Consider the following 26821-nt stretch of genomic DNA (forward strand, 5'->3'; position numbering starts at 1 on the left):
CTGTAATAATTACACTTAAATTTAAAAAAAGTGCTGAACATGTAACTTATTAACACCACAAATGTTCAGAAATTTCTGACATAATCTTCTTTTTAACTTAGAGACGCATCAAGTAGTAAACGCTGAAAACTACTCTACAGTGTCACATTCTGAGTTGATAAACAAAGCTATTCATTCATTCAATTCGATTCAAATCAGTTTTGCAATCAATTAGTCAGTTAATAACCACACACAGCATTTACCAATCAAATTCAATGCCTCGCTCTCTGGCAATTAATGCCTCCAGTAACATTACTGAGCTGATGGTCTTGTTTTTGTCCAATCAAGAATGAAGGCTAGCCATACAAATCATGGATGGTTATGGTGACAAATTAATATATAAAACATTTCACTAGAATGCATGTTCTGTGAAGTTTGTATGGTCCAGACATGCCTCACGCAGCATTATGAGTGGACCCGGAGTTTGTCCCAGCACTCCTACCTTATTTTCTTACTAGATTCACGAAAGCTGGGAAGAATTTTGAATTATCGCAGAGCTTTTTAGTTGTTTTTTAAGATTTTCAAATTTCCTGTTGTGGGGTGGAAGGAATCCAATCTCTCCAGTACGGTGACCACCAACCAAACTCACCTGCTTTTGGGAGAAGGTTTTGAGCCCAGGTCGCCCGAGTGAAAAGCACCTTTACCAACCACTGAGCTAACCCAAAAGCTATATAGCACTTGCATTGTAGATGTCCATCTCACACATTTAACTCTTTCAGTGCTGGAACCGAGTTTTGAAGGCCTTTGCAAACAGTTTGGATTCAGATGAGACGCCACAGAACATGGCGTCTCATCAAGATCCAAACTGTTTGCTATTCTGATAGTATTCTTTGAAAAAAAATGCTAATTTTAGAAATTAAGCAGACAACATTTTAGCAGACGACATTTCCCAGCGTGCAAAGGGTTAATAAGAGTGTTACAACACATCAGACTTATTTACATAGAACTGTAGCTAATGTCCAGCGTGATGAATGTGAAATCAATGTCCCGAAAACTGGCTTCTGCCATTGGTGGTCAGGCAATAATCATGCAACAGTCACAGACATTTTGTAAAATCACGCAAAATCTAGGGTCTGGAAGCCGCATCATCATAAATAACAAAAAGCCTGACGTTAAGGGCATTTATTCCTATATTTTATTAAATGAACAGCAGTTCTATCTTATGCAGAGAAAATCTAACATCTTGCATGGTTTGGTACCGGTTCTTAATTAACTTTGGAGCATGAAGATCTGAGTAATGGAAATTAATCATGAACATTGCCATTTATCAGAAACTTTGGAATCAATCAAGAAATACTTCAGAAACAAGAGGAAATGGCGGGAATATTACAAAAAGGCACAGTCATAGAGTTAAACATAGGACCCTCATTAAGAGCAGAAATCAAAACTGACACTATATTTATTATCAAATTGATATGCATTTCAGTTTTCACTTTAAAACTATATATGTGGCTGGGAACGCGATTTTGACTATTCCGGCGCTGACGTCGTTTCCGAGAAAAACGACTTTAAAATGTGACTACCGTTTCGCGTACTTTGTCAACCAATTTTTTAGCAATTAACGATAGTTTTATTTTCAAGTAGAACCTACAGCAAGATTGTTGATTGCTGGGAATTAAAATTTACCGTTTGTATTTTGATTTTTTTATGGTTTAAATTAACCTCAGCTTATAAAATGAATATAGTAGGGCAGTTTACGGAATGGGTTTTGGCAATTGCTAATTTTCGGATAAAATTCCTGCGTCTGTCAAGGTAGGTTTTTCTTAGTTTTTCAGTGTTTTTTTTTCAACCCATATAGAAGTTTGTATGTATGTATGTATGGAATTTAATGTAAAATAAATCTATTGAAATAATCACGGTGTCTGTATGAGTCGTTTTGGCTGTCAAAATTAAGATTTACGACGATATTTCTCTCTCTCTGTTTACCCGAAACCGGGCGAAAGTTGCCAAAATGTAACAAACTTATAATTTGATTTTTTGTTGTTGAACTTTCCTGTAATGACAGTAATTACATTTCGCTGAGAGTGCTCCGTGCATGTATTCTTCTTTACATTCGATTTTCACTTTATGTAATTAACAGTTGATTGTTTAAGTTAACAGTTGATCAGTTGACAGCAGACACACTGTGATTGTGAATATAATAGGGCACAGGAGTTTGAAATTCTATCCATAAAGCTAATCTTATGGCTAAAAAAAAATATACCCCTATAATGTATAAAGACTATACTATATAGAGGTATTTTTTATTTAGCCATTAGATTAGCTTTATGGATATAATTTCAAACTCCTGTGAATAGGGTTGTATAATAAAATTACTTTTGCAAATTTCTAAGCAATCCCTGGATGGCATGTAAGCAATAGCATTTTTATTCATATTGACAACACAATGAAAGTGTTAGCAATGTGATTTATTCTATTTGATGATGTTTTTGAGTATAAGTTTTAATGTTTCTATTCTTGTCAGAATTTTAAGTTGTGGATGTCCATATTAAGAGTTGTGCTTATGATGAAATAGAAAATTTAGTAATTGTTTTCTTACGCTGCATCCTATCGGTCATGTATTTCAGCTAAAAATACAGATCCAGCAAACCGAAGAGTGCCAACACCAAAACAAGTGCTCATTATTATCAGGTATTATATGACTTGTACCCTGCATTTTTACCTTATATGTGTTTAGCATCCTGTAATTAAAAAAAAGATTATCCTATGCAAAATATGTGTTTAGCATCCTGTAATTTAAAAAAAGTATCCTATGCAAAGTTATGAGGATGTTTTATTAAAAACACAGAATTATGTATTTAAAGAAAAATGTATTATGTTACAGGATGGACAACAGTTTATGCTCTTGATGAAGCAGAAATGCCAAGGAAGAGATTAGCATGTAACCAGCTTAGTTAATCCTTGTTTTTAATACTATGGTGACAACAATTTATATTATAATTAATAATTACATACATAATTGTATTTATTACATAACTTATGAAATACATGTATTAAATACATGTATGATTGAGTAATTAAAAGCATTATACTATATATTAATGTTTTAATTTAGAACATTTAGTTCCTGTACTCTGTACTCTGTGCATATCTGGAGGGTTCAGAGTGAATTTTGAACAAAGCAAGAATATTTTAAAACAAAATAAAAAATTGATTTATAACTTTTTTGTGTTATTTTCACACAAACAAGTTTGTAAAGAAAAATGTAAATGGAGAAAAAGATTGGATATCATATTGATTGTAATTTCAATAAATTGTGGACATGTAGGTGGTCTCCAGTGTGTGATGTATTTTTTACATGTTTGTAGAAGCTTGCTTTTAATGAATCAAGAATCTTCAAATATGAAGTTTTCCAATTCTGGTGCAACCTCAGATTACCAAGTTTACATCTTACTGTCCATTTTGACATTGTGTGGATGATAATATCGACAATTTATTGTGCTCATTGTGTGTTGTGATTGACTTTTTTTAAAATACATTTTTTTATTCCAGACATAACAGATGATTTTTTATCAAGGAATAACACAAATGCATTTTGATTGATATGCAAGTAGAACATAAAATCTACCATGCTTATCTTTTGATGTTTTAATCACTCTATAATCCATAAGAAAACATAGTTAGCAAGTTACAGTATGTTCATTAATCATAAGGGTAAATAATTTGCATTGTATACATTTTTGTTTATTCTGCACACTAAGTCAAATACATTAACTCTATTTTATGATTAATGATAATTAACTCTCTTGTAGTGATATTCACTATAACATATTCTTAAATAAAAGTAAATACGATGCATTACATGCCTAGTTTGTTTTCTAAAAATATCACTAATTTGTAGGTCATATTGACATCAAGGTATGTGATGTAAATGTATGTGTTCATGTTATGTGTATATTTTTTGTTATAAACACACATTTTGTTGTGATATGTTCAAACTATGGTGATGTCGGGCATTAAATATGTAGTGCTTGTTGTTTTAATTTTGTTTTAGTTGAAAAGCATGTTTTCAAACCTCTTATGCAATGAGTGAATTTGTTTGATTTGTTGTCTCATTAATCGTTGAACAAAAAACAAATAAAAAGTGCAAATTTTTTTTAAATATATAAGGCAGTATAGATGCACAACACAAATTGTATTATGAGCAGTTATTCTTTTTGTGTAAAGTTTGAAGCAATACAAAATTTTCAATTTCTGAATACACGGCTATTTCCAGAAAATGCGCATACATTTTTAATATTATGAATATGTTTACAATGTTCCATATCTGTCAAGAACTTATTTTGATGATTTTGCTGTTAATTGTTGTCTTAAATTATTTGAAATCGTAATTAATATGAAAAAACAAAACACTTTTTTTGTTTCCATGGCAACCATTATTTTAATGTTTTATAATACTGCAATTTAATCTGTACTTTGTAATCAATTATGTTCATCGACATACGCGAAAACAATGGAGTTAGAATCAACACAAACTAATCAGCATAACATGTAATAATACTCATTGAATTGAAGCGTCATTTCATACAAAACAGCTCGATTCAGCGTTTGTGACATGATACACAAAAAGTGGCATAACTTCGTCATTTTAAGGAATTGGATGCTCAAATTTCGGATTTTAATTATTAAGATGTAGCACTTTCATAATATATGCTCAACTGAAAAAGTCATTTTTTGATCAGAATAGTCAAAATCGCGTTCCCAGCCACATATATTACAGGCATTCCCAAAAGTATTTTTGGTCCACAGGACAACTTGCAGGACCAGACTGAGCTTCATAGGACCGAAACATCACATCACCAACTCAAACATATTGACATTATGATTATTGGAAAAATGAAATGTCAAAAAAGCAACACAACACTTAACACTAATAAATCACAACACACTTGCAATATTGTAAAGAAAAAATATTCAAACCAAAAAAATAGTTTAAAACAAAGCAATTTCTCGATTGAAAATTCAATTCTTGTATACTGGTGTGCAAATTGCTGTTGAAACAAAAGTTTTCAGATACTAATCAGAGCTTTTCCTTATTTAGCAGGGGCCTTATATAGGCCTCTTTCCCTAAGAGAAAAGCCCCTTCCCCCAACTTTTTTTTGTTATAATCATGCAAATTTCCAAAATGTTAAGTTTACCTTGGAAATATTTTCCCCCATTCTCAGTTTTGTTGATATTTCCCCTTTTAATTGAAGCCAGGCCTTTACTTTTCCCCACATTAAGAAAAAAAGCATTGCTGATAGTTTTAAGGTAGTTGCAATAATACAACTCCCAGCTATTGACACTCCCGGTCGCTGGGATGTACGTATGTACTTATAAAAGCTCAGAGCATTCAAGAAGAACTAGTTTTAAGGGACTGTGACAATGACTAAAGATTGTGAATAAATTATTTTTACACAAGAATCACATTGCATTGATTACTTGTTAGCAATCAATTATATATATATATAGTGGTGCGGTGGTCTAGTGGTAACACACTGGTCTACCATTCCAGAGGTCCGTGGTTCAATTCCTGGCCGGGGCACTGGAAATTTCAGAAATGCTTCAAGTGTTTCCCACCCAACTAGAGATGTACTGGTATGAAACCCAGGTAATTCTCGCGTGCATCGGTGCTATACACTGAGCACGTAAAAGAACCAAGGGACCTATTCGCAAAGAGCTAGGGTATCGCACCCGGATTCCTTGTATCTCTATACTGTCTCTTCTGCTTGCTGTCTCTTCAGCAAAAACCAAAGGACCCCATTGGAAATAAGTGCTTGCACTTTCATGGATTATCCTTGACCGCAAGGTCAAAAGAAAAACATACACACCAAAAACAACAGAACACATGCTGAATATTAATAGCATAATGAACAGACTAAGTTTGAAAATCACTAAGCAATTATCGGTATTACGAAAATTTCATTGAAAACTATTTCCCGGTCGTGAAATGACATGATAACTCAGAATTATACTACTCATTTCAATAAACTGGCCACAAAGATATATAAACCAATAAAAACGCACTACTAAGCATAAATTTAATCGAGAACAAACTGTTAATGCCCCCCGATTACAACGATCTGAGTTGCAGAATGTGTTCGTTTAACCATAAGAACTATTTACAATGTTTACTTGGAAGTGTCCGTTGGGCATGCGCAGAAACATTTCATGTATGTAAACAGAAATACGACGCAATTTTTAATGTTCATATTTCTTTTTTTTTTCAGATTTTAATTCTATGAAATAAATAAACTTCTGATCTTTTATCATTTACCGGACATTCGGACCAGCAACATAGCATTTTCAATCGGACCTTTCTTAAAAACGTCGGTCAGGTCCGACGGTCCGGCACTTTTGGGAATGTCTGATATTATGTGGAATTGAATATTGTTAAGCCTTAGAATTCGAAGGCCACTTGCTTGGACAAGCTTCTTATCGCTATGTTACAACATACATGCAAAATCGTTCAAAATTTACATAGAAGTACATTCCATTTTTAACATTCTAAAAATTTGTTAAATTTTTCGAAAACGAAGTGAAATTACTCTTAAATTAATGAAGTCATTAGCCATTAATGCTTCTGATAAAGAATATTTGAAATTTGAAAATAGAAAGTTTTTTTTTTTTCAACATTGAAAACTTTGGACATCAATTTACCAGCAAACATAGTGGTCTTATGCAAATATTGTAATATGCCTTACCAAAAACACACAAGAAAATGAAATTTCCAGTACTCTAGACAGATTGAGCAACTTTCTACCACAGAGATTTGAAATAAAAGCCACTTCTTATATAAGGGCAGCACCATGAGTTTTAATGATCAAGCATGTCAACCAGACATTGCAGGCAGCCTTAATTTGTACTAGTCGCTGTTTTTCCAGTTTATTGGTTATTGCCCGTCAGAACCAATACTCTATTTGCAGATTTGATGGAGATTATTCGATTGTATACCAAAATGGTTCTTGGCAGGTAATGTAGTAATTATTTAATGCTTGACCTGCCACAATTCTAGGCCTGCCTGAAATGCAACGTCAGAAACAATGTATTGCCTTTCAAGAAAAATAGACATTAACCCTTTGCATGCAGGGAAATTTGTCGTCTGCTAAAATGTTGTCTGCTGGATTTCTAAAATTAACATTTTTTTCGATTAAAAAAAACCAGAAACCGTCGGAGACGGGTGATGCTCCCCAAAGTTTGCTTTTTTCACAATATTGCACTACATATTCAGATAAAAGGAAACGTCTTGAGGGCACAGTAGTTGGGGGGACAATAATTTTTTTATAGAACATTTCAAAGGGCCATAACTCTGTGAAAAATCATCCGACCAGAACCCGCTGATAATATGCACATCTCCTCTTAGTAGTGAAGCTTCCCATAAAGTTTCATTGAATTCAGGTCATTAGTTGCTGAGAAATAGCCCAAACAAAAATTGTGCACGGACGGACAGACACACACACACGCACGGACAGACGAAGCGGCGACTATATGCTCCCCCCAAAATAAATTTTGGGGAAGCATACAAAAAATACTATCAGCATAGCAAACAGTTTGGATCCTGATCAGACGCCACGTTTTGTGGCGTCTGATCAGGATCCAAACTGTTTGCAAAGGCCTTTATAAAATTTCGTTCCAGCACTGAAAGAGTTAACATAAATTCACATTCAATAACTTTTATTTAAAGGACTTAACATTTCAAGCTTATGTAAATGCATTTACACCAGTCCTGATATATCATAATAATTTGGAATTTTCTTTTAAAAATTGCTTTTCTTTAAAAATTACTTTATTCATTGCTGTAAATTGCTTTAAATTTTATTTTACAAAATTGCTGTTAATTTTATTTTACAACTCTTCCCATACCCCTTTACATTCTTCTTTGGATGCACCAGCAATATTTCACTTGATTAAACTTTTCATTAACAGAGCAAGAATTAAAATGGAACATCATTATATTGAATAAATACTCAGTTCTTATTACATACAGAAGGAAGTAGAACAATTTTTACAGCACCAAATGAGCTACAAATAAACAGACTAATTCCCATACAGCGCTCCAGCTAGGATTTAAAAAGGGTAGGGGGGGGGGGCTATTATGTCAAAAGGGCACTTTGGAGCGCCCAGTTATTTGTCAAAAGGGCACTTTCGTATACAGAATGCTCCTAGTAATTAATATTAATCATAATGTTTATATTAATTATTAATAATTGTTAGAATATATTATTTCCATTATTATTCAACCATGTAATCAAATGTGTACAATGTAATATCAATGAAATACGAGATTTATAAATAATAATGTCTTGATTTTTTAAAAATAAAATAAAAGGGCAGGGCAGGTCTGGGCCTTGGAAGTGCAGGGCGGGGCTTCAAAATGGCAGGGCGGGGCTTCAAAAGGGTAGGGCAGAGCACCCTTCCATTAAGGCCTAGCTGGAGCACTGCCATACCAAAATGCTTAAACTAAGTCCCAATTTGAAAAAAAACTCTTTTTTTTTAAGTATTAAATAATTATTATAACTCAATTTAATTTCAATTACATCAAAAAAAGTATATAATTATAAGCAAGATTTGTATTAAATAAATTCTTCCCAAATCAGTGGAATGCCGAAATAGCATTTTCCCCAAAAATGGCAATAAAAAGGTGTGCAGTGCATGAAAGCAATAGTATCTGAACGACCCTTCATTGACGATTGAGATACCGCGTTTCATTATTGGCCAGATCTATATTGCATACTGATTTATGCGGTGTTAAACTAGTTGAACACAGTGATCTCCAGAACGTTTGATCTAAGTTGCAGATTGCATTACAGGCACTGCATTCCAGCAAAACGCTGCATGATCCTGCATGTAAGCCAATAACCCTTACCAGCAAACTAAATCAGAACACATCAGTCATGATAGGAGGTGCTATATTTGAGCACATTGCGGTGTACATACCCTCTGTTTCTCTGCGTCTACATATCGCAGTCCGAAGTAATCCTTCTCCAAAAGGTTCAGGGTTTCACAGACCTTGTCCAACACAAACTGACCAGTGGTCTCTTTCTGGAAACACACAATGGACTTGATATAATAGATATTATAGAATAAAATGGCCATAAAGTAATGGCATCAAGATCAAACCAGAAGCACAAAGGACGCAGCTAATTTAAGGCAGGTATACCATTATGACATCTGTTTTAACTCTTCCAGTGCTGGAACCGAATTTTGAAGGCCTTTGCAAACAGTTTGGATCCAGATGAGACCCCACAGAACGTGGTGTCTCATCGGGATCCAAACTGTTTGCTATTCTGATAGTATTCTTTGAAAAAAATCAAAGAAAATGCTAATTTTAGAAATTCAGCAGACAACATTTTTGCAGATGACAAATTTCCCAGCATGCAAAGGGTTAATACAAACATTATGAAATATTAGTTAAGAATAAGGATCAGGATCAGTTAAACTGGATTTGTTTATCAAAGAAAAAACATTAATTATAGAATCCTCTGAAAGAATTAATGAGCTGGACTCAGGGAAATCTGTGCTTAATTTATGCGCATAACGCATCGTCCCAGATTAGCCTATGCAGTCCCCACATGCTAATCAGCGACCATGTTTTCAGCTTTTATGGAATCTTTCTTCTAAAGGAAATCTCTTTCAAACAGAAAACCAGTCTAGCCCTTTAAGCGCTGGAACCGAATTTTGAAGGCCTTTGCATACAGTTTGGATTCAGATGAGACGCCATAGAACGTGGCGTCTCATCAGGATCCAAACTGTATGCTATTCTGATAGTATTCTTTGAAAAACATCAAAGAAATGGCTAATTTTAGAAATTCAGCAGACGACATTTTAGCAGATGACAAATTTCCCAGCATGCAAACTAGGCAGACAGTGTCATCCTTGATAAGCCTGTACAATTTCACTAATCTTGGACTATACTTAACACACATGCATTAAGTCTGGTGTTCACTGACACCAGCTAAAATGTACTGATATAAGTTTCATCGCATTTGTTTCACAATGGAAAATTGAAGCATCATGACTGCATTATCTTTCCAAATTTACATAAAAAACACAAACATTCACAGTATTTTTAACTGAAGAAAATAATTTCTTAAAAAATTTCTCAATAATGCTTGAAATATATCACTTTTAAGTTTCTTCCAGACAGATTTTATAACATAAATATTGAAAACAATACACTGCTATCTAACGAAATTGCAAAACTAAAATTTTACTGCACTTTACAAACTGGTCAATGTCGAATTTGCAAAAACAGAGTTGTGTGGATATTGATGAAGACTAGCAATTTTGTTACAGAAATGGGCGACAGTCACGGAATGCAAGCTAGAATGAAAATCAATGGTTTTACATATAAAACCAAAAAGAGGGACTATATTTGGAATTTATATGTGTACAACCGTCCCTGATAATTACTTCAAATATCATAAAGAAGACGTTCTGACGCCAAATTACATTAATATTGTTACATAATTATTTAGCGTTCAATCAATTTGAATTTGAGAAAATTTCTAGACAACATCTAAATAAGTACATTTTATTATAAAAACCACTAGATTTTATTTAAAAGAACTAAACTAAAATTAATTTAGCATAAATGCATGTAAATATATTTAATCATATTTTGTTTTGACATATATAATAATTTTCAAAACTTCACACATTTACTCTTTTATTAAATATTTCGGCAAAAGGCCTTCTTCAGTAAACGATTATTAAGACAACTTTACATAGCGTTTTCTTCTGTCGATCATAACGGAAGTAAATACAAAAATACAAACAAATGACGTAACGTTACCCGACGTGAACGTGACGTTACGCGCCAATATTCGGAAGTCGCTACATATTATGAGTTATACGCTGTGTATATATTATTATAAAGATATTACATGACATATATATTATATTATATTATTATATATTATATGACAGAAGAAAACGCTATGTAAAGTTGTCTTAATAATCGTTTACTGAAGAAGGCCTTTGGCCGAAATATTTAATAAAAGAGTAAATGTGTAAAGTTTTAATAATTTCCTCCCTCTGGAGATCCAATACATAGAGTAATAATTTTCAGTTGTAGTAATTATTTTTGTTGTTATGTGTACAATGGTATTCTCATATTGAATGAACTTTAAGTTATACTATGCTTTTATTCCCTTCCATGAAAGCCTTAGACTTTCACACCTGAAGGTCAATATATGGCCATCCAGACACACTGATCCATACAAAGTAATCAATATTTATATACACAACTTAACATACAGACACTAGATCAGAAACCAAGCAAATGTACCATAACACTAAATATATCTTGTATTACAGGCATGTTATATGGGCTAACTACCGAAAAGAAATCAAAGAAAACCTGGCCTGTATAAATTATTAATGAAGAAATGTACACAAAAGGTAACCAATAGTCATAGCACAATTCTGATCAAATCCTACAACTTCACTCCACATGTTATCTTGCTATGACTCTGCCTTTATTCATGTTTCAAATCCAATACATCAATTGCTGTCAGTTGCCGTAGTTGATGGTGTCCACCTGGTAATTAGGAGGTCCTGGACTCGGTCCCTACTCTGGAAGCTGGGAGGGGGTCATATAAGGGGTGGGGGGCACATTTCAACATAAAATATGTATTGCCATGCTTCATCATGGCACTTGCCATATTATGATACAATAAGTTTATAGAAGATAATCACAATAAGTTTATAGAAGATAATCAAAATAAGTTTATAGAATATAATCACGATAAGTTTATAGAAGATAATCACAATAAGTTTATAGAAGATAATCACAATAAGTTTATAGAAGATAATCTATTTAAACGCAGAGGTCCAGATAAGATGCAAAAATACACTGACATTGAATATATCCTAAAATACGTTAATAAAAAACTAAAATAAAACAAGAGCACCGCCTTGCGGGTGCAGACCGCTCATCTATTTTCTTTTTAAAGGTGAAGGGACTCTCATTTTCAATCACAAATGAGGGAGGGGTGGATAAAAGAGGGGTGCATTGTGTGGGGGTGTGGACATTTATTACATTATCTTCCAAAAATGCGAAAAAAAGGAAAAAAAATCGGGGGGGGGGGGGGGTGGGGGGGGGATTCTTGGGTGTGATGGTTGGACGGTATTTCAAACATAAAATAATAAAAATAAATATTTGTGTTTTGTAACCGTTTCAAAAAAAATAAATTGGGGGGGGGGGGTGAGGTGGGGGGGGGTATAGTGTGAGGGTGTGGTGGTAATTTGTGAGATGATCTTAAAAAAAAAAAAAAAAATCACGGGGGGGGGGATTCGGGTGGGGGGTGGGGGGAGGGGGGTGGGGGGGTGTTTCTTGGGTGCGATGGTTGGACGGTATTTCAACCATAAAATAATCAAAATAAATTGTTTAGTTTTTTAACCGTTAAAAAAAAATGGGGGGGGGGGGGAAGGGGGGGTGGAGTCTATTATGGTATGTCAGGTAAGAGTAGTTTTGTCAAAGTATCAATCAAATCTAATCATAAACAAAGAAGTTCTGGCAATTTTAGCAAAATTTAATAATTTGACCTTGAGAGTCAAGGTCATTCAAAGGTCAAGGTAAAATTCAACTTGCCAGGTACAGTAACCTCATGATAGCATGAAAGTATTTGAAGTTTGAAAGCAATAGCCTTGATACTTAAGAAGTAAAGTGGATCGAAACACAAAATTTAACCATATATTCAAAGTTACTAAGTCAAAAAAGGGCCATAATTCCGTAAAAATGACATCCAGAGTTATGCAACTTGTCCTTTTACTGTACCCTTATGATAGTTTGCGAGTGTTCCAAGTATGAAAGCAATATCTATAATACTTTAGGGGTAAAGTGGATCAAAACACAAAACTTAACCAAACTTTCAATTTTCTAAGTATAAAGGGCCCATAATTCCGTCCAAATGCCAGTCAGAGTTACATAACTTTGCCTGCACAGTCCCCTTACGATAGTTAATAATGGTTGTAAGTATGAAAGCAATAGCTTTGATACTGTAGGAATAAAGTGGACCTAAACACAAACATAACCAAATTTTCAATTTTCTAAGTATAAAAAGGGCACATAATTCTGTCAAAATGCCAGTCAGAGTTGCATTACTTTGCCTGCACAGTCCCATTATGATAGTTAGTAAGTGTTTCAAGTATGAAAGCAATAGCTTTGATACTTAAGGAATAAAATGGACCTAAACACAAAACTTAACCAAAATTTTCAATTTTCTAAGTATAAAAAGGGCACATAATTCTGTCAAAATGCATGCCAGAGTTATCTAACTTTGCCTGCCCAGTCCCCTCATGATAGTAAGTAAGTGTACCAAGTTTGAATGCAATAGCATTGATACTTTCTGAAAAAAGTGGACCTAAACGCAAAACTTAACCAAAATTTTCAATTTTCTAAGTATAAAAAGGGCACATAATTCAGTCAAAATGCACGCCAGAGTTATCTAACTTTGCCTGTCCAGTCCCCTCATGATAGTAAGTAAGTGTTCCAAGTTTGAATGCAATAGCATTGATACTTTCTGAGAAAAGTGGACATAAAGGCAAAACTTAACCGGACGCCGACGCCGACGCAGACGCCGACGCCGACGCCAAGGTGATGACAATAGCTCATAATTTTTTTTCAAAAAATAGATGAGCTAAAAAATGAGTAAACAAAATAAAATTGGTTAATAAACTTAACACATTGATATCTATAAATATGCATACCACAAATGACTTAATTTAAAGCAAAGATCTCTCTTGTCATACTTTATAGGACATTGGTATTTCCAAACAAACAATAACACTCTATTGAAAGATAATGACACCTGTTAAAACTAAACAATGAAAGAGTAAGGTATCCATACAGGCTTTAACTCTTGCAGCCCTTTAATAGCCTTAGATTCCGTCTCTCAAAAGCCTTTAAGTGAATTTTTAGCTGGAGAACATGTCTCAGGGGAGTGTAAAATGTTAAGTTAGTTGTCTGTTAGAATGCATCAATCAATACCTGAACATTATAGTATCAGAAGGGAAATGTTAAAAGGGCGAATATAGACAAATCAGATGTTTTATTGCGTGTTATGATTTAAAAAAAATAAGCATGTATATTAGTGACGAAAAGGAAAATGGTAATTGTATAATTAAACATAACAATGCAGGGCTAGACATTTATAGCAGTCTCATTGTTAAGTACAACTTAAATATAGTTCAGGAAAATTTAAAAAAGGAATCTGCTAGTCTTCTAGACTATTGAAAAATAAAATGAACATTTTAACAATAAAGCGTGACATATTCCAGGAGCACAATTTACAACACTGTCACCATGAATTTAATTTCAAGAAGACTCATTCTCGCATCCAGTCTATTTAGGTATTTTTTTAAAATTTAATTGTTAACAAAAAATACTTGTTTTTTCTGAAGTTTTAGTCAGTTTGTTGTTAAATAAATAAATGTGTTTGTTGGCAAAGTAAAAATATTACACTAATAACGTTCCTATACAGTAGTGATTGTAATACAATTGTGAGTTATAAAAGAATAAAGAACATTATGTTATGTGCATTTTAAAGTATTAAGACAAGTAACAAAATTGTATTCATGACAAGTGAAACCTTTGGGCAAAGCCTGACAAGAAAAGTGGATTTAAAAATTAATGTAGATACATATTTACCTTCAATATGAATTAATGATTTGAAGTAATATAAATTACTGGAGTACTTTTAACACTATAGTATTTGCATGAAGAAATCTTTTTGCACATTTAACAAATGAATGAGTTCGTGGGAATATTAAAAGTAAAGGGAAAGAAATAACAATACAATTCCTCTTAACAAACTCCTCGACTGGAAAAATTATATGGAGCTGAAGTACCCACAAAGAAAATAGATTGCAGCACCCTAGCACAAAAGTTGAAGGAATTTGGATTTCTTTGAGCGAAAAAATGATGGGGCGCACATTGTGACCACTTACAGCGTTTCCAAGAATTGACAGTTATGGTAATGGGAATGCCGGTCCAGTATGACAGAGGTTATTATAGATTCAGGCACTAAGAAACTTCATGCACAACATATGGTGAACATGGAAACAAGTATATAACAATTTACACAATGTTGAAAGTTACACATTTACATATATATTTACCTTTGCTATTCTATTGACTTGTTTCCCATTAGTTTATGATGAACAGGAAGCTGCTCAACTTATATTGGGATTTTAATGCCAGAATCAAACAGAACTTACAACCAATAAATACAAACATAAACAGGCACAATCACAAAATGCCTCTGAATTGAAAGTTTTCATGAACATATGCCCATAAATTAGTCTTATTTATAAGACGCGCAAAGAATTGAGAGAGACTTTTTATATGGGCTGAATTCTTTGGAACGTCTTATCGGCGAAGGACCAATTACGTGGTGGAAACCAGAAAGTTTAAATGTTCATCAATTTGCGTAAAATTGCAAAATAACATTACCAACTCATACAGTTTTAGTTCAGAAGTCCATTTTTACCTCAAATATTGTCGAATTGAAGTTAGAAAGGCATTAATTCTTCAGTTAAACTTCTGCTTAAATCGCAATAAAATCACTGTCCTCTCGCCATCATCCATGCTATGAAACAGATTTAAATATGACCCAATCAGAAGCAGGCATTACGGTGTAACTTGTACATGTAAATTTTATTAAACATGAGCTTTTAACACCGACTTTTACGTAAGTAGATCTAGTATGCTCATCTTTGTGGATTTAATAGGCATATGTTCAAAACAGATATGCTGCAGTTTTTATTCACTCTTCTTAGTTTCAACAACTTTTTATGCATGTCTTTTTCACACCTCTGTCTGTGTTTTTGTATGTAATTACATTCTATGTTACATAGGACGGTATACTGTACGATCTGTATTACTTTTATTTATGTACAGTATACAAATTTCCGCCGTTTATTCTTCACATTAAACCACATGGTTTACATCGAGGCTGTGTTATCAATAAATATCTACACAGCCAGCGAATCGAAGAGGTATTGACAATTTGAATAGTGGTTGGATTTAAATTGCTCAGGCGAAAAAATACAAAGTATCATAACATAATTCTTACGGAACATTATCGAGAAATGAATTATCTACACATGTATGTAAATATTATTGCAATCCTTTGATATTAACTGTCTGATATCGAGGCTTGAATTTTGCGCACAAAATACTTGCGCAACAATATAGAAAAAGAAGGAAAACTTTCCACCATTGTTTTGGTTGTATGCTCCAAATATTACCAATATAAAAAGTAGCTAAATATTTGAGAGCGTCAACAAGTTGGACTAGCCCATAAATGTGAATCATAGAAACTTAGCCTCATCTGACAGTAAAAGGCTTCACTGAAATGAATATCATTTGCTTTCTTCATGAACAAACAAGTTATAAGCAATCTTGCCTACCTGGATGCCCCTTAATTTACATGTGACTTCCTCCATGGAAATTATTTGTCTGACCTCTGCAACTGGGGTCAAGGTCGTGAAATTACCTCCATTAGAGTGGGTCATACGAGACACAGATTGCAGCAAATGTGTGCCTCCATTTTCTAATCTCACACACATCCCTCCTCGTTCATTCTCCATTTTTTAACATATTTTTTAATCAACAATGTTGTAAAAGCTGAACAATTTCAAATGTATCAGATAATGATACCTCTGTGTCCATGACTGAAATTTCACATATCTAACAACAGTCTAAGAATGGGGTATTCATGCTAGCATTTTCACCAACTATTGGCCACGCTTTGTGTTGTTCTTGTTTTAAAATTACCCAAACTGACAAAACAAATAATTCAAATGTAAAACAACCTTGAACATTTCATCTTCATTGTCATCTTCATTGTCCACATTCGGTTAAGAAACATGGAAATAAGTCTTCACATATTGACACTATTTTTTACTTTCTCCAGTTCTTGCATGTCAATTCAACTGCGTAGTAATTCTGATTTAGAATCAAGAAATCTAATAGTGCATGATGACCCCAATCTGGAAGTCATTAAATAGTGCATTACAACCCAAGATCAATTTTTAAGCAGAATGAAATTAAATCAGTCAGATTTGTTCAACATCACTCTGAAGGGGAGACTTAAGTCTCAGTGATTCCCCAGACAATGAGATTAACAGACATCACTGTACAGGTTTCAACTAATTGTATCATTAAATCAGAAAATGTCTGAGACAACAAATCTTATTGAAAGAAATTTGTGCCTAAACTTTTTATGACTACAGCTATTTTAATCTTGGAACATCAAGTATCCACAGTTATAGCTGTGACAACCAGTGTCGTATGAAATAACTTAAGTCTAAGGCTATGAAAGACAGTATATGGGATGTTATATAAGACACATGATTAAAATAAATTTTACCTTATGCAAACACTCTTTGCACATGTGAAAATTTAGCAGTTTAACCCTTTCCCATCAGAAGCAAAGTGAACACGGCTTTTGCAACCAATTAACACCAGAACAGCCTCCAAGTAACTTGAAGTCTTTTTGCTACTCATCAAAAAATCTCTTAAGGTTGGAAATGAAGCCTTTTAACTTTAATATATTAAGAAAGGGCTTAAATTTAATTGGATTTTCTAAAGGACTTAAAATGCGTCAAAATGCGTTTCTGAGAGGTAAAGGGTTAAGTCCCTTTTGAGATTCTAAATTTTTTTAATTCTGCCGTTAACACATTTAACTAATTTCCAACACTAAAACCGTCAAATAGCATGCAAAGATTTTGACACTAAATTGTCTTCCAATTCTTCCCTAAGTTAAAATAAATCTTGTTGATATCTTAAGAAATTTTATATTAAAACAAGACTATTGCCAAGCAATATAATGTCCCCTACCGGCTACATCATTGTCAGAAATTTTAGATTTTTTTTAATCAGTTGCCATAGCAACCAGAATTTTTGACGTAGGACCAAGATGAAATGATGTGCATAATGTCCATATTGCCATCTATCCATTTTTCAAGTTTTATGAAAAAATATGAAGAACTTTTAAAGTTATGGCAGGATCAAGAAAAGTGTGACAGACTCACAGAACACAAACCATAAGTCCCCCTGCGGTGAAACCGGTAGGGGACAATAAAAATCCTCATCCCTGCAACATAAAAAAATTGAAAGTCAACATTATCCAGTTTTTTCTTCAGATGCTTCTTCTGCATAAAGTTTCACTTATGTCTGTCTTATTTTACTGACAAACTAATTTTGTCCAGAAAAACAGATGGCCACAAATAATCCAATTCCATAAAAAATCCCAGGTCCTGAATATGACCCCCACTTATCCAATTTTTCCAACAAGATGCCGACAGATTCTAAGAAATCAGCAATATATCGGTGTAGTCTGAAGTAATAGAATTGCTACTGTAGTCTCTGTTGGCTTGTATGTGCAACCAATATCTAACTGTTGCCTCACATGAAGCATTAAATCATCAATAATGATGACCAAAACACCATCACTGTGGGACAAGTGGCATGATTACTGATTGAATTATAAAAGTGTTTGTATGGAATTCTAATCACAACAGACACATAAAACATCTTCATCAGTGTTACAAATACATTAATAGTTAAAAACTTTTATAACAAGAGCTTTCGCAAAACAGTGTTCTTTACAGCCTTTTCTTCTGCTTTGCAAGTGTACCATATATTTTTGTCATTCTTCCACTTTGCAAATGTAACTTTCATTTGTGTCATTCTTCCACTTTGCAAGTGTAACATTCATTTTTGTCATTCTTCCACTTTGCAAGCGTATTAAACATACATTTTTTAACAGTGACCTGATACTGTAAAAAAAACATTGAGTAATAAAATGGTAGAATCAGTATGGTAGTTTACATGACCTTTCTGGTTGGATCATTAAGGTGATAAACATTATTGGGTTTCACTGACAGAAAATAGATACAGGAGAGTGCTGTCACTCCAAAGGCCAATAAAAAAGGCCAATAAAAAACACTTGTTCTCAAAATAGAAACATCATTCAACAACTCATCTATAAATATTATACAAAATAGAATAGAAAACACCTTTTAGGTTCTATCACTCATCTTTTTTTTAAACATGCATAAAGCCACAGTTTAAACAAGGCAAGATTGTTTTATAGTAATATGGGATGTACATAAAAAACAAACAAACAACAGTATTTAACAAGAGCACCGCCTTGCGGGTGCAGACCGCTCATCTATTTTCTTTTTAAAGGTCAAGGGACTCTCAATTTCAATCACAAAGGAAGGAGGAGTGGAGTGAACGGGGTGTATAGTGTGGGGTGTGGACATTTATAACATTATCTTCTGTGATGGTTGGACGGTATTTCAAACATAAAATAATAAAAATAAATATTTTCGTTTTTTAACCGTTTCAAAAAAAATAATTTGAGGTGTGGGGTGGGGGGGGGTATAGTGTGAGGGTGTGGTGGTCATTTGTGAGATGATCTTAAAAAAAAAATTAGGGGGGGGATTCGGGGGGGGGGGGGGGGGGAGGGCACGGGGGATGGTTTGGGTGGAGTCTACTGTGGTATGTCAGGTAAAAGTAGTTTTGTCAAAGTATCAATCAAATCTAATCATAAATAAAGAAGTAATGGCAATTTTAGCAAAATTAAATAATTTGACCTTGACAGTCAAGGTCATTCTAAGGTCAAGGTAAAATTCAACTTGCCAGGTACAGTAACCTCATGATAGCAAGAAAGTATTTGCAGTTTGAAAGCAATAGCCTTGATACTTTTGAAGTAAAGTGGATAGAAACACAAAATTTAACCATATATTCAAAGTTACTAAGTCAAAAAAGGGCCATAATTCCATAAAAATGACAACCAGAGTTATGCAACTTGTCCTTTTACTGTACCCTTATGATAGTTTGCGAGTGTTCCAAGTATGAAAGCAATATCTATGATACTTTAGGGGTAAAGTGGACCAAAACACAAAACTTAACCAAATTTTCAATTTTCTAAGTATAAAGGGCCCATAATTCCGTCCAAATGCCAGTCAGAGTTACATAACTTTGCCTGTACAGTCCCCTTATGATACCGTAGGTTTCCACGTATAGCGCGCAGTTTTTTACCTCCAAAAATCAAATTAAAAAGTTGATGCGCGTTATACATTGATACAACGCTATCCTGGCTGCTAAATTGGTAAAAATATGTTGTGTAATCGTAAATAATCAAAATGGCCGCCATGTTTTTTTTCCAGAAAACCACCACCCTATAATCTTACTGACTGAGGGGCCATTGTCGAAACAACCATAACCGCAACTGGTAGGTATGAACGCTGTAGAAGAAGTTTTGTCAAAATAAATTTGTTTGAATAAACTTACAGACATTTCTTTGTTTGTGTTTTAACACTTCCTTTTCGATGAATTCCGATGGGGATTGTTGTCGAGAGCAGGCAAAGGTAGGTGCGAACGAGGTCTTTTTACGGGTAACGGTAGGTGGGAAAGGGGATCATTTTGCACTTCGTAATTGGCAGATGATATTGAGTAATATGTGCCACGACTTGTGACAATATGCAATTGCATTTTGTGTGTATAAATATTCAACGTTCAACTGTGGTGTTTCAAACTATCGTTAGCAATCGCCTGAACTACAACACAGAGAGATATTGACATCGTCCTTCGCCCGCATACCTCAACAATTGTATCCCTGTCTTCTATGCGTAATTCAAATTTACCGGTAATGCCCACGCTGTCCCCGAGGAAAAATCACACGATGTACACTAATTCTTATTTTCTCACGTTTTTCACGAAATGCACGTGGACTGTTAATCTTTGCAAGAAAATTATAAAATTGTCAGAAAAGTATAGTGCTATGCAACCCCTGCTCCTAATCATAATGACGCTTCCTATTTTGAATGCTTAATTAAGCTTTCCAATGCCCCGGATTATTGGACTGTGTAATAGTAAAATGGCGGCCATTTTCGGTCCGATTTGGTGGTTTTATTGTCTTGAAATATTTTTTTCTCCATTTTTGCATTTAAAAAACAGCCTGCGCGCTATACACGGGTGCGCGCTATACGTGGAAACCTGCGGTAGTAAATAAGTGTTGCAAGTATGAAAGCAATAGCTTGGATACTGTAGGAATAAAGTGGACCTAAACACAAAACTTAACCAAATTTTCAATTTTCTAAGTATAAAAAGGGCACATAATTCAGTCAAAATGCCAGTCAGAGTTACATAACTTTGCCTGCACAGTCCCCTTATGATTGTTAGTAAGTGTTGCAAGTATGAAAGCAATAGCTTTGATACTTAAGGAATAAAATGGACCTAAACACAAAACTTAACCAAAATTTTCAATTTTCTAAGTATAAAAAGGGCACATAATTCTGTCAAAATGCACGCCAGAGTTATCTAACTTTGCCTGCCCAGTCCCCTCATGATAGTAAGTAAGTGTACCAAGTTTGAATGCAATAGCATTGATACTTTCTGAGAAAAGTGGACCTAAACGCAAAACTTAACCGGACGCCAACGCCAACGCCGACGTCAAGGTGATGACAATAGCTCATAATTTTTTTTCAAAAAATAGATGACCTAATAAAACAAAAAGGACCATGGACGCTAACCAGGAACCAAAGAATTTGCACATCCTAGTAGTGGTTTATTTTTAGCTGAGGGGATAAATTGTATTTAGCTGATGTATTTGTCCATTCTTTGAAGTTCAACTTTATATTGTCATAGATCAATTAATAAACCTCTGAGCTTTTCTTTTTCAAAGGACAGATTTTTTTTACTTTAAAAGGCTATATAAACCATGTCAACCACAGAGCCATGGCCTGCTTAGCCACATGGTCATTTGTAATGTACACATGACATATACAGCAAAACGTTTTTACAACTGGATTAACTTCCAACTGCTTAATTACTAAAATTACTACAAAATATGGAGATGTACTCTGGAAATGATTGTTACGTTACTAATACATGTACAGCCTACACATATAATCACTTTTTTTTCTAAAAATAAATATGTCAAGAACAACATCAATTATTAAATCTGCTTAAAACAAGGTGAAGAATACAATGTGATATGTTGCATTCCCTTGTGCTAAAATTGGATTTAATCTCCAATCCAACAAGATATATGTTTGTCAGAAACACTATGTCCCCTTTGCGCCGCTTTGTAGCTATATATTTGACCTTTGACCTTGAAGGATGACCTTGACCTTTCACCACTCAAAATGTGCAGCTCCATGAGATACACATGCATGCCAAATATCAAGTTGCTATCTTCAATATTGCAAAAGTGTTCATGAAATGAGCGATTTTGACCCATATATTTGACCTTTGACCTTGAAGGATGACCTTGACCTTTCACCACTCAAAATGTGCAGCTACATGAGATACACATGCATGCCAAATATCAAGTTGCTATCTTGAATATTGCAAAAGTTATTGCAAATGTTAAAGTTGGGGCAAACAAACAAACACACAAACCAATAGACAGGGCAAAAACAATATGTCCCCCACTATAGTGGTGGGGGACATAATAAAAAGCAAATCTCCAAACAAGTGTTGTAATAGTTGCCCAAAATCTGTTTGCCTTTGCAGTAAGCTGTCTGCACATGAGGACCACATGAGGACCATTGTAAATAAGGCTGTAGCTTATGCCCAGAATTTGAAAATTCAAACTGGCTCAGGTTAAACAAGAGATTGCCAAGTGAAACTCCACCATTGTTAGTAATTATTTTTTAATTTGTTGCCATAGCAACCAGAATTGTTGAAGTAGGAACAAAATGACATGACGTGCATAATGTCCATATTGCCATCTATCCATGTTTTAAGTTTCATGAAAAAGTATGAAGAACTTTTAAAGTTATCGCAAGATCCAGAAAAGTGTGACGGACTTACAGACAGACTCACAGACAGACTGACAGACAGACGGAGTGCAAACCGTAAGTCACCTCCAGTTTCACCGGTAGAGGACAAAAATCTTGCAAAAGCAATGCCAACATGCTACCCAAAGACTACTGTTAAGACAGAGCTACTACTTTCAATAGCTCCTATTAAAACATATTGTGAACACATTTTTATAATCTAAATCCAACTGGAAACAGAGAGCATTTTAATAACATATGATAACCACTCTTACCTCATTCTTTTTCAGACAAATGCCCAATTCAGTTTGAAGGGCCTTCATGTTGTGATATACATGCTTCATTTCCCCGCCAGAAATATCCATGCTCACTATTTAAGTATTATTATCCATGATCACAATTATGATGCAGAACTCCGGTGAATAAACTGTAGTTAGTCGATGCCATATTTTAAAATAGATGTTGACAAAAGCCATTACTACCTAGCAACCGGTTTAATGGCAATGCAATGTTCCAGGAAAATGTGAGATCATCTTACCAAGCTCATTATATTTGTAGGGACTAATTGCAGGCATGATCACCTGTGTCTTGTACAGGCATCATCACATCATATTGAGTCGACACAGTCAGAGGTTGCAGTGGGTGTGATGTTTGAACAAAGGCTTGTTAATTAATTGTTAAGTTTCCGATATTCTTAATGGTTACACCTCAAAGAAAATAATGATTTATTTGTGAAAAATAGACAGAACATAAGCAATCCATAAATTAGCAAACAGGTAATAATCAATAAATTTGGAAAACAAATAGTTGAGACTATGGAAAACAAAATACTTTTCCTTGAAATTTAAAGTGACTGCTTACAAGTAAAACAAGAGCACCGCATAACGGGTGCCTCGCTCGGCTACGGGTGCAGTTTTGAATAAATGAAAGCTTGTCAGATTTTTTTTGATTTTTTCTTAAGGTCACAGTAACCTTGACTTTTGATCTAGTGACCCAAAAATGGGTGTGGCATGTAGAATTCATCAAAGTGCATCTACATATGAAGTTTCAAGTTGTAGGTGTAAGCAATTTGATTTTAGAGCCAATGTTCAAAACCTTAACAAAATGTTATGGTTTTAGTATGACGAGGACGGCGGACGACACAACGAGCTGGCTATGAAAATACCTCGGATTTTCTCCAAAAACACTGGGCTTATAAGCCCAATTAAACATGATACTACCCTATAATTGTTTGCTCTTGCGAAAAAGATGCAAAAAAATGTTGATCTAAAAAAACTATTTTTTTGGGCGAAACCTTCAAACGTTAATTTTAAGGTCACAAATGAGAAAAATATATACTTTTTTCCATTGGAAATGGGGCAGAGTAGTTGCCCAAATATGAACGAAAAAAACAACTAGACTTGCATTTTAACTGCTGTTGCCAACCACCATTTTTTTTCCAAACGCATTTTATTCAAAACATATGAAACATCTAGGGGGAATAGGGACACAAACTTATGGGACAAGAGGGTAGTGGTCCCCTACCATTTACCATGCCACACCAGGCAAGGGCCACTAAACATAAGTCTTGGTCATGCCATAAATCTCATATTTGAATACTTACAGACCTTGAAAAAGTGTACAAAAATATGCAAGAAATTCAGTTCAAAGGCATGTCATTCACAGCTGGAAAATGATAGGACAATAAACATATTTTTCATAAATCAATTATGATCAGATGATGTGAATTTTTCCTGACCAATTATTCCAAATACTGACCCTCAGGATTTTATCTCCATTTTGCTGCAGACTTCTTACTGCCTGGTTATAATACAAATCCGCTTTTGTGACAGAAACTCCATCTTAGAATAAGACAATGACTGACTAGCATGCAAACAAAACTCCTGTCTATTGACCAGCACACCGTGTTTATTTTCAGATGAAAAGCATACTGTCAGTATGCATGATTCATTCTTCCCACACAAAGCTAGCCAAGCATGCTTAAAAATCATAACTCAAAACAAATAATTTGGATTTTTTTTTTCGGAATGACCTTCATCCCATAAAAATAGTGATACTTATAAATTTACCCCTTACACATAAACTCTGGAGGAGAGGGAGGTGGCAGTCCGTATGGAGGAGAGGGAGGTGGCAGTCCGTAACCCAGCCCAAAATCCCCAGTCTGAACAGGGATCCTGAACCAAGACCGCTCGGTTTGAAGTTGACTTTATTAAATCTAGTTCATATAGCAAGGCAGAATAAGTGCTCTTTATTATGCCTCACCCAGTGCTACCTTAATACACCTTATTTTAAATGTATTACCCTAACAGTGAGTCTTGCCCGTTAAGCCATTTTTGGTGCAACAAATTACTGAATCTGAATTCTCTTAAAATAAGATGTGAAAATACTATGTAAACCTGTTATGTTGGGATATTTGGTAATATAGTTTGATGTACTGACTAAATCTTACACTTCGTCTTGAATCAACAACATTTTTTTTAAAGATATTTGTTCACTTTGATTTTCAAAGATCAATACTGAAAATATCAGATCTTAAACCTGCTGTTGCAAGAAGACAATTATTGAAATAAGGTGATGTAAGGGAGACAATACATATTTACTACAATGTGTTTACAAGCTCATGGTAATCTCTCTTGACAGTCTTTTCATAGGTCAAAATAATAATTTGTCGATTTCAAGCAAAATACTTCCTCAAAATTGATTTTCTTTCCATACAACAAGTCAAACACCACTAACAACTCTTACATGTGATGGCCATTATGTGTAACTTAACTTAAATTTTTCTCCTACATAATAAAAGGAAGAAAACTGAAGTGATATATATTTAACAAAATTTGCAACTTAAACCATGAGCATGGGATCCTAGCACAAGGATTTCAATTCCTTTAACAGATAATGTATATAGCATATCTTCAATTGTTTTTCAAAACTTAAACTAAAATATTGGTCTGAATGAATTTGTTTTGTTCTAAGATAATGTATTTCTCTTTTATGTGCAATTTTCCTCTTGCTCTTTTTTAATGTAGTAAATATTGATGTAAATTATTTCGAGAAAAAAAGACAAAATTTAAGAAACTACACATACTATTTTCATATCTTATTGAACGAGTTAATTTACCCATGTCATTGCTCTTTGATGTACAGGACGATGTATCATACCACATAATTGACGTAACAATTCTATTGAGCCAAGTTCAAAAAGCTGCCCCACTTCATCACATGCTGAATTGAAGTAAGTGTCAATAGTCATCAGCAACGTGCTTCAAGACCATTTAATGATGGCATGTAACCCACACAATTCCATCTGAAGTTCATTTTATAATTAATAATTAACACACAATCAATACAGCGGGCCATCTGTCACTAGTGAGCATTAAACATGCCTTGGATGTGAATCATCATGGATCCAACGGCGTTGTGACTTGGCAAACAAGCTGTTAACTCTGGTATTTTGGTATTTATGTCATAATCCCTTGAAAATAGATGTATATTTTACACTTTCCATGCATATCGATTGGGTGCTGAGCATGCAACTATAACTGCATCTGATGTCGAAATGTTAAGTCTTTAAAACACTTTCATGCTCAACACTTCTGATGATTTGCATACAACAAATTACAACATCAATTGGTCTACTGCATCCGCGCAAAAATCGAAGACAATTTTTGGACCCCTCTCTACTTATAGAAAACATTAAACCTACAAATACAACCATGATAATAGAATTCAATGTTTCAAAAGTAATGAATGCCGTAGTTACCAGTCTGAAAGAAGCTTATCCAAGAAAATATCAGATTCTGTGGAACATAAGATACAAAAAATCTTATCACCACTTAGAAATAGCTGGTATTTTCCTCCACATGATGAAAATCATGTACATGTAGTAGGTTTTGGCGGGGATGAGAAGTATAGAAGCTGGTCCAGAAGAACAAATTGAATAGTTCACCACACCTGACATCTTCAATGATTACCCAATTAGACAGCTTTGCTGGAGAATTGC

General features: G+C 34.2%; 1 protein-coding gene across 4 annotated transcripts in view; it reads right to left on the reverse strand.

The window, feature by feature from the left end:
* Positions 1–26821, reverse strand: part of LOC127871535 (FERM domain-containing protein 5-like) — a 104134-nt gene that overhangs the window by 51674 nt on the left and 25639 nt on the right. For all 4 annotated transcript variants that reach the window (XM_052414564.1, XM_052414565.1, XM_052414567.1 and 1 more), the window contains exon 2: positions 8956–9060. In XM_052414564.1, the coding sequence (XP_052270524.1) occupies positions 8956–9060 (105 nt within the window). The remainder of the gene's footprint in view (positions 1–8955; positions 9061–26821) is intronic.

The sequence above is a fragment of the Dreissena polymorpha genome, chromosome 3 (assembly GCF_020536995.1).
Source record: "Dreissena polymorpha isolate Duluth1 chromosome 3, UMN_Dpol_1.0, whole genome shotgun sequence".
Classification (NCBI taxonomy): Eukaryota; Metazoa; Mollusca; class Bivalvia; order Myida; family Dreissenidae; genus Dreissena; species Dreissena polymorpha.